A 9,806-nucleotide genomic window follows, 5' to 3' on the forward strand; every position below is an offset into this window, starting at 1 on the left:
GGAAAGTAGAGCGATCCCAGTAGCCGCCCACCACTGGCCTTAGTTCAGAACACCTCCGTTCCAAAAAAGAAAAAGAAAAAGGACAATTAGTTCAGAACCCGCACTGGATTTGGGAGTGATCCAAAACATGCAAAGAATATTCGCGCATCAAGCAGATATACTACACCGATGCAGATGCACCTGACCTTGCTAGTCATGCATATGCAGGATCACTTGAACGAGCGCCCCACCAAGAAAAGAGAGGTCGGAAATCCCATCTACCGCGCACGCGCGGCAGGCACTAGAATTTGACCATGGGCGGCGGCTGAAAAGAGAGGTCGGAAATCCCATCTACCTGGGCGTTGACGGGGGCTCCGCACGAAGCACACGCCCCGTGCCCCCGTCTCTCTCCCGCACGTTTCCCACGCAATCATCGCAGCCAAACGGGGTGGTGGCCATACAAATACGCTCCCGCTCCCATCCTTCCCAGAGGCTCATCGATCACACGTCCAACTCCACGCACCACAGCACCCAACCCTACGATCCCTCTCTCGGAATGGATGCCACCACGGCGAAGCAGCTCAGGCGGCTCCGCACGCTCGGCCGCGGCGCGTCCGGCGCTGTCGTCTGGCTCGCCTCTGACGACGCCTCCGGCCAGCTGCTCGCGGTCAAGTCTGCCGGCGCCGGCGCGGCCGACACGCTGCGGCGCGAGGGTAGTGTCATGGCGGGGCTCTGCTCCCCGCACATCGTCCCGTGCCTCGGCTCCCGCGCCGCGCCCGGCGGCGAGTACCAGCTCTTCCTCGAGTTCGCGCCGCGCGGCTCGCTCGCCGACGAGGCCGCCAGGAGCGGCGGCAGCCTCGCGGAGCGCGCCATCCAGGGGTACGCGGCGGACGTGGCCAGGGGGCTGGCCTACCTCCACGGGAACTCGCTGGTGCACGGGGACGTCAAGGCGAGGAACGTCATGGTCGGCGCCGACGGCCGAGCCAAGCTCGCGGACTTCGGGTGCGCGAGGGCCGCGGATTCCGACCGGACGATCGGCGGCACTCCGGCCTTCATGGCGCCGGAGGTGGCGCGCGGGGAGGAGCAGGGCCTGGCGGCCGACGTGTGGGCGCTCGGCTGCACCGTCATCGAGATGGCCACCGGCCGCGCCCCCTGGAGCGGCATGGACGACGTCTTCGCGGCGGTCCACCGGATCGGATACACGGACGACGTGCCTGAGCTGCCCGCGTCGCTGTCGCCGCAGGCCAAGGACTTCCTGCGCAAGTGCTTCGCAAGAAACCCCCGCCACCGGTCCACCGCCGCGCAGCTCCTAGAGCACCCGTTCCTCGCGTCCGCCTTCCACGACGTCGACGCGGAGCCGGCGAAGCAGGATTGGATCATGTCCCCCGAGAGCACACTCAACGCGGAATTCTGGGAGTCGGACGAGGAAAGCGAAACAGAGGACATGCTGACGAGCGCGGCCGAGAGGATCGGCTCGCTGGCGAGCCCTTGCTCGGCCTTGCCAGACTGGGAGTCCGACGATGGCTGGATCGTCGTGCACGGCGGACGCCCTGAAGCTTCAGAAACAACGACGCCCACGGCGATCGCCGGCACAGACTTCGGTCCTTGGAGTGAAGAAGGATTGGAAGCCGAGGTTGATGTCCATTTCGCTGGTGCTGATGCCGGCAGGTGGTACGACCTTGTGCGGAATGTGGATGGAGCGCATTATTTCGGTTGGTACGAGAGAGATTTGGGTGTCAGTGTCGTTACTGATAGACCGTTGTGCCTCATTGTTAGTCACGGACGCAAAATTGTAAAATTCGGTTGTCATTGCGACAGAGAAAGAACAATGCATTTTGATTTTGCACAAATATTTCGTTCTCTTGAGCTTCCGTCGCATGCTGTGTGCATTTTATCTTCCACTGAATGGGGGTATTGTCGTTTTTTGGCCTTTTCTTTTTATAACTAGCTGCTTATGGCCTCTTTAATATGCAGAATTTCAGAAAACGTAGAATTAGACAAAACACAAAAATAGGATAGGATCGCAGGGGCAATACAGAGGAATGGCAAAATAAAGGAATTTGCAGAATCACATTTTTTTTTCTAAGGGATGCAGAATTACATGTTTGATAGGTAGGAATATGAGAAACATAGGATACATGGTCAAATTAAGGTTAGACCATATGCAAATTTAAGGTTAGCCAAAAGAGAGGTTTGACTGGATTGTAAATTTCCTTTGTTTTTTCTAGTCAGTCCAAAAAGGAAATTTTCTCCATTTTTCATATTTTGAATCAAACAAATGATGGTGTTATCATATAAAAAAATTATAATCCCATGATTTTCCTTTAATTTTTTAACACAGCACAAACGCAACACACGCGCACACACTCACCCCTATGAACGCACACACCCACATCATACTTCCATGAACATCTTCAAGAGACTGAGCCGGCATATCATCAAGATCTTCACGGCTTGGGTTCCCTAACCATCCAACCACAGGTTGGTTCGCGATTCTCATTTACTTTTCTAATGAATTAAAGTGGCCCTTACTAAGTCGGCAATAGAATTGCATTTTCTGCTTCACAATGTTCTAGGATTAAACAAATTACTACTCCGAGTCTTCTGGGAGAAAATGTTAGGGAATCCAAGCCGTGAAGATCTTGATCTGCAATCCAATAAGAAGAAAATAGTAGTCTTTTTTTGCGGGTGAAAAAAATTGTACTCCAGGTTTGCTCCTAGAGCACTGTGTCATCTTTTGAGTTTTGATACCAGGTGGTAACTTCTTGTTACAGTGTGTGTTGTGTTCTCAACGGATGTCCTTGAGAGGCTTAAACCCCCCGAAAATGGTGGGATGTTCTGGCCGCCGAACGAAACGTGCCTCTAGCAAACGGCGATGGACTGGATGATGATGGACGTGTCGACGTTGTACGACAAAGCCTAACGAGAGAAATGTCCAAGGCGAGACTGGGACGTAACCGCGAGGCACATAACTAACACGACGCGTCGAGGAGGCCTTATCGGTTAGGCTCGGCTCCGGAGCACGTCACGTGGAGAGCCAAAATGACACTTCACCCAGACACTTACTGAGAAGCAAGTAAGCAACGCTAGTATATATCCACTATTTTTATTTCTAAAAGTCGGAGTAGAATGATCATCGTATACGTCGACAATGATCATGTTGCATCACGTGACGCTCACAATTCAATTCAGGCGCCGACGCACCTACCCCTGGAGCTGATCCAGATCCGCCAAACAAACGCAAAGGCAGCAGAAAAACGACGGGAAAGGACACGCCAAAAATACCATGACCAAAATAAGACCCCCACGTTCGTTACACCTTCCTTTGCAGCCGGAGAACAGAGGAGAAGGCCTTTTCATTTCTAGCAGCAGACGCGCACAGAAACGCTGCGAGCTCCATTCTCGCACGTGTTCCTTCCGCGCACCCAACCAATGCTGGTCTCTTCCTCGTCGCACGCCACTCCGCACATATAATAAATACACCTCGCGCACCATCCCTCCTGTCCATCCTCACATCGCATACAAAGTCAGCTCAGAATCAATCCAACCGGAACACCGACGACCAACTATGGATGTCGCCGTGGCGAAGCAACTCAGGCGGATCCGCACGCTGGGCCGCGGCGCGTCTGGCGCCGTCGTGTGGCTCGCGTCCGACGAGGCCTCGGGGAAGCTCCTGGCCGTCAAGTCCGCCGCCGCCGGTGGCGCGGCGCAGCTGGAGCGCGAGGGCAGCGTGCTCACCGGGCTCTGCTCGCCGCACATCATCCCCTGCCTCGGCTCCCGCGCCGCGGAGTGCGGCGAGTACCAGCTCTTCCTCGAGTTCGCGCCCGGCGGCTCGCTCGCGGATGAGGCCGCCAGGAGCGGGGGCTGCCTCCCGGAGCCCGCCATCCGGGCGTACGCCGGGGACGTGGCCAGGGGGCTGGAGTACCTCCATGCGAGGTCGCTGGTCCACGGGGACGTGAAGGCACGGAACGTGGTGATCGGCGGCGACGGCCGCGCCAGGCTCACCGACTTCGGCTGCGCGAGGGCCGTGGACTCCCTGCTCCCGATGGGCGGCACGCCGGCGTTCATGGCGCCGGAGGTCGCGCGCGGCGAGGAGCAGGGGCCGGCGTCCGACGTGTGGGCGCTCGGCTGCACCGTCGTCGAGATGGCCACTGGCCGCGCGCCATGGAGCGACATGAACGATCTGCTCGCGGCCGTGCACCGGATCGGGTACACCGCCGCCGTGCCGGAGGTGCCGGGGTGGCTCTCCGCGGAGGCCAAGGACTTCTTGGACGGATGCTTCAGGAGGCAGCCCAGCGACAGGTCCACCGGAGCGCAGCTCTTGGATCACCCGTTCGTTGCTTCCGCCGCTGCCGCCTGCGACTACAAGGCCGCGCCGGCGAAGCAACAATACACGTCTCCCAAGAGCACGCTGCAGGACGCACTCTGGGACTCGGACACCGACGACGAGGAGGCGGACGAAACGCCGGCCGAGAGGATCGGGGCATTGGCCTGCGGCAACTCGGCCTTGCCGGACTGGGACTCGGAAGATGGCTGGATCGATGTGTGCCACCAGGTCCACAGAGGCGCTGACTCGCCGCCGGCCGATGTGGGTTACGACCTCGTTTGGCCCGAAGAATCAGACGCGGAGCGCGAGCCGTCTGCGGTTGCTGCTGACGACAGCAACGGCATACCGCGCAATGCAGTGGTGACCGACTCTTCCATTTGGCAGTACAGTTACGTGCGCCCTGTGCATTTAGGCAGCTGTAGAAAAAAATCTCACCCGTTTCAATCCGACGGGGATGAAAAATTGAGTTTTGACCGTCATTGTAACAAAGACAGAGTAATGGAATTCATTTTTTTGCTCAAAATCTCAAAGTCTGCGACCAACCATCTCTCTGGTACTACATTCCTCGTGTGCGTATGCTTTTCGTTACAGATCCGAGCATGTAACGTGACGGTTCGAGATTCAGTTACTTGAAGCGACATGGGAGTGACGTCGAGATTACAGCTCCTGTGTTCCAGCCAACTTGGATCGTATTTGCTCACTGATACTCCCTCCGTTCCAAAATACTCCATTTGTCCAAAAATGGATATACCTATATACTAAAACATGTCTAGATACATTTATATTTTGAAAAGGAAAGACATGTATTATGGAACGGAGGGAGTAGTAGCTAGCGATCCAGCGAAATCCATCTCCCTTCGGTAAAGTAGTCGGATTTGTTTCTCTCCGGCCAGCCTTGAGGACAGAATAGTGGAATATTTCTCGTTTCCAAGTGTCAGTTTCTTCATTATTGGAGCACACGGCTTCGCTATGCGGTGCATCGTCATGGCGCCATTTTGAAGCCGAGCGGATGCAATTTAATTAGTACTAGAAGGGTTGGACGCGCTTTGCTGTGCCATCGATGTTGTTGTGATTCTTAGATTTCTTTACTCACTCTATTTCAAAATACATGGTGTTTTATTATTTTTTAAAAAGTTAAACTTGTTTAAGTTTCATCAAATTTGTAGAGAAATATACCAAAACTTATAATATCAAATCGGTGTTATTAGGTTCATCATGAAGTGAATTTTCATATATTTTTGTTCAATATTGTGGATGTAGATATTTTTGTTCTAAAATTGGTCAACGTTAAAGAAACTTGACTTTCCAAAAAACTAATACCCAGTATATTTGGACATTGATGGAATATTTAGTTTGACCGGTGTTGGAGATGATGAAGTGTGTTGTATGTTTATTTATAACGAGGTTATTTGGTGGGCCTTTCGCGGCGTGATTCTGTGCTATCCGTCGCCCGCCCGGCGCTGCCCGTCGCCGCCGCCCGGAGCCACCTCGCCGGACCACCTCACCGCCGCCCCGTCCCCGTCGCCACGCCGGACGCCTCGACCTCCTCCCCGAATGCCGCCACCTCATCGCGCCGTCGCCGTCCCCGTCGTCGACCACCGCCGCCCCGAGCTCTGGCGCCTCCCCGAGCTCGCTTTAGCACCTCTACAGGGCCTCGTGAGCGCCTTCCCCCCTCTCCTCTCTGTCCTGTTGTAGGACGTCGTCCGTCGCGTTCCCCTGCTCGCTGATCATGCGTGCCCGCACCTGCAACCCTTCCATTGTCGCGCCCTCCCGCTCCTCGTCGCCAGCCCTCGTTCGCCGCCTCCCCGCCACACCGTCTGCCATGGCCCCATCCCTGGCCTCCACTCACCGGCGGCCGTGCCCTGGCTACTCCGGCCGCTCGCGTCGCCCCTGCCCCTGTTGTCCGTCACCGCGCCCGCGACCCCCTGGACGCGCGTCCGCCTCCTCATTGATGTGCCCCACCTGGCCTCTCACCGCTGCTGCTCGGCGGGCGATCGCCCTCGCCAGGGCCCAGGCCGCCGCGGCCCGCCAATGCCCTCTGCTTGCCCGGCCGGGCGTGCTCGCGCCCATGGCCGCACGCCCACCCCGCGCACCCGTTAGTCGGCCCCGTTAGGCCTTGTGAGTATGACACGCGGGGCCCAACCCCTGGTTAAGATAAAAAAAAGAAGTATTAAAAATAATAATTAATGTAGCAATTAGTTAATTAATATTAACTTAATTAATACTGTTTAGTTAACCCTAATTACATGGTTAGTTAACTAAAGTCTCTTTAAGTAAAGTGTGACAATGATAGTGGGCCCGGTTATCAGTTTGACCAGGTCAACTGATCTGTTGACTGCTGACGTCATGATGATGTTAGACTGATGTCATAACCATGTTTTCCTTTTAAATTGAATCTGTTAATTTGAAAATGATTTAAAACTTTGAAAATTAATAGAAAATAAACCGTAGCTCGGATTAAAATACTTTGTACATGAAAGTTGCTCAGAAAAGCAAGATGAATCCGAATACGCAGTCTATTCGTGTGCCACACGTCCCTAGCATAGCGAACATGCAACCGTTGCCCTCCGGTTCGTCTGCCCGAAAACTGCAAACTTCGGGAAAACATTCCCGGATGTTCCTCCTTTGCCGGTATCGTGTATCCCCGTGTTAGAGCACTCCTAGCACTGCGTATTGCCATGTTATGCCTTGTGGTGCTCTGTGTGCCTTGTATTTACTGTTTCTTCCCCCTCTTCTTCTCCGATAGACCCTGAGACCGCTGTTGATGCCGCTGTGATCGACTACGTCGACAACGACCCCTTCTTCCCTTTCAGCGGAGCTTCCGGGCAAGCCTCCCTTTTGATCATCCCGATATCGCCCATTCCATTCTCTCATGCTTGCATTAGATTTTTCTACTATAATTGATTGCTCCTATTCTGATGCATAGCCTGCTTTTGTACCTGCTGTTGTTACCTACCTGCTTATCCTAAACTGCTTAGTATAGGTTGGTTAGTGATCCATCAGTGACCCCCACCTTGTCCTTGTTGCCCCTGCTTCATCATCGATGACTCGAGCAACGTGATCGAGACCAGAGCCCGACACCTCACATCACATCACGCCCCTTTTGTTGCTCGACTCTGCAGAGTTACCATCGAGTGCCGAGGGTGATACCTCGCACATCACTCCTGATGAGATCTCTATAGTGTAGCTATTCGGTCGTGGTCATCGAGGGTGATTCCTCCTTGACCACTCCTGATACGACTCTGTCGTGCAACCCCTCAAGTGTGAAACTCGAGGGTGGTTCCTCTTACGTTCACCTTGATGATTACATCGAGTGGAATTCACCAAGGGTGATTCCTCGGGTTTTCCCCTTGATGTTTAGACACACTATTACCTTGGCTTTACTTGATACCTTTGTGGAAGTCGGGCAGGCCCGAAGAGCACTGATACGTCTCCGTCGTATCTACTTTTCCAAACACTTTTGCCCTTATTTTGGACTCTAAATTGCATGATTTGAATGGAACTAACCTGGACTGACGTTGTTTTCAGCAGACTTTCCATGGTGTTATTTATGTGCAGAAACAAAAGTTTCCGGAATGACCTGAAACTTCACTAAACTTATTTTTGGAAAATATAAAAAATACTGGAAGAAGAATCCACGTCAGGGGGGCCTCCACCTGTCCACGAGGGTGGGGGGCGCGCCCCCCTGCCTCGTGGGCCCCCTGACGCTCCACCGACCTCAACTCCAACTTCATATATTCGTGTTCGGGGAGAAAAAATCAGAGAGAAAGACTCATCGCGTTTTACGATATGGAGCCGCCGTCAAGCCCTAAACTCTCTCGGGAGGGCTGATCTGGAGTCTGTTCGGGGCTCCGGAGAGGGGAATCCGTCGCCGTCATCATCATCAACCATCCTCCATCACCAATTTCATGATGCTCACCGCCGTGCGTGAGTAATTCCATCGTAGGCTTGCTGGACGGTGATGGGTTGGATGAGATTTATCATGTAATCGAGTTAGTTTTGTTAGGGTTTGATCCCTAGTATCCACTATGTTCTGAGATTGATGTTGCTATGACTTTGCTATGCTTAATGCTTGTCACTAGGGCCCGAGTGCCATGACTTCAGATCTGAACCTATTATGTTTTCATGAATATATGTGAGTTCTTGATTCTATCTTGCAAGTCTATAGTCACCTACTATGTGTTATGATCCGGCAACCCTGAAGTGACAATAATCGGGACCACTCCCGGTGATGACCATCGTTTGAGGAGTTCATGTATTCACTATGTGTTATGCTTTGATCCGGTACTATATTAAAAGGAGGCCTTAATATCCCTTAGTTTCCATTAGGACCCCGCTGCCACGGGAGGGTAGGACAAAAGATGTCATGCAAGTTCTTTCCCATAAGCACGTATGACTATATTCGGAATACATGCCTACATTACATTGATGAATTGGAGCTAGTTCTGTGTCACCCTATGTTATGACTGTTACATGATGAACCGCATCCGGCATAATTCTCCATCACCGATCCAATGCCTACGAGCTTTTCATATATTGTTCTCCGCTTATTTACTTTTCCGTTGCTACTGTTACAATCACTACAAAACCCAAAAACATTACTTTTGCTGCTGTTACCGTTACTTCCATACTACTTTGCTACTAAATACTTTGCTGTAGATACTAAGTTATCCAGGTGTGGTGGAATTGACAACTCAACTGCTAATACTTAAGAATATTCTTTGGATCCCCTTGTGTCGAATCAATAAATTTGGGTTGAATACTCTACCCTCAAAAACTGTTGCGATCCCCTATACTTGTGGGTTATCAAGACTATTTTCTGGCGCCGTTGCTAGGGAGCATAGCTCTATTCTTTGAGTCACTGGGGATTTATATCTGCTGGTCACTATGAGGAACTTGAAAGACGAGAAAACAAAAATTTATCCTCAATTACGAGGGGAGGTAAGGAACTGCCATCTAGCTCTGCACTTGATTCACCTTCTGTTTTGAGTAAGCTTGCGACACCTAAACCTGCTTCTGCTATTAATTCTGATATGTCACATTTTATTGATGATGCCACTTCTGCTATGCATGATACTTGTGATGAAACTACTTCTATGCTTGATACTACTGTGCCACTTGGTGAATTTCTTGATGAACAACTTTCTTGGGCTTGAGAGAATGAAATTATTGAAACTGATAATTTTGATGATAGTGATGATGAAGGCTCTCCCAATAAATATGAATTGCATGTTGTGCCTGAGGGCTACGTTATGGATGAAGAAACTAAAAGAGACTTTCTTGCTTGCAATGATAGAAGTGATCTTAAGAAATTATTAGCTAAGCTTAAACAAAAAACTCTGAATGCTAGGATGAAATATGATCCTGCTTATGCTACTTCATTTATCTTTATTACTGATAAGGATTATGAATTCTCCATTGATCCTGATATAATTACTTTGGTTGAATCTGATCCTTTCTATGGTTATGAATCTGAAACTGTTGTGGCACATCTTACTAA

The 9,806-nt window shown here is 51.8% G+C and overlaps 2 protein-coding genes across 2 annotated transcripts; both read left to right on the top strand.

Moving 5' to 3' along the window:
- The first annotated feature begins 472 nt into the window (after positions 1-472).
- LOC123056948 (mitogen-activated protein kinase kinase kinase 18-like) lies at positions 473-1,927 on the top strand. The gene has a single exon (XM_044480157.1). It carries the CDS (start codon positions 536-538, stop codon positions 1,925-1,927), a length of 1,392 nt encoding a protein of 463 aa, XP_044336092.1. The 5' UTR covers positions 473-535.
- Positions 1,928-3,467: 1,540 nt separating this feature from the next.
- On the top strand, positions 3,468-4,954 carry LOC123061781 (mitogen-activated protein kinase kinase kinase 17). The gene has a single exon (XM_044485046.1). It carries the CDS (start codon positions 3,548-3,550, stop codon positions 4,937-4,939), a length of 1,392 nt encoding a protein of 463 aa, XP_044340981.1. The 5' UTR covers positions 3,468-3,547; the 3' UTR covers positions 4,940-4,954.
- The last annotated feature ends 4,852 nt before the right edge of the window (positions 4,955-9,806 follow it).

The sequence above is a fragment of the Triticum aestivum genome, chromosome 3A (genome assembly GCF_018294505.1).
Source record: "Triticum aestivum cultivar Chinese Spring chromosome 3A, IWGSC CS RefSeq v2.1, whole genome shotgun sequence".
NCBI classification, from domain to species: domain Eukaryota; kingdom Viridiplantae; phylum Streptophyta; class Magnoliopsida; order Poales; family Poaceae; genus Triticum; species Triticum aestivum.

Excerpts from the sequence above, each read along its gene's own strand:
- LOC123056948 (XM_044480157.1), top strand. The coding sequence starts at position 536 with ATGGATGCCACCACGGCGAAGCAGCTCAGGCGGCTCCGCACGCTCGGC.
- LOC123061781 (XM_044485046.1), top strand. The coding sequence starts at position 3,548 with ATGGATGTCGCCGTGGCGAAGCAACTCAGGCGGATCCGCACGCTGGGC.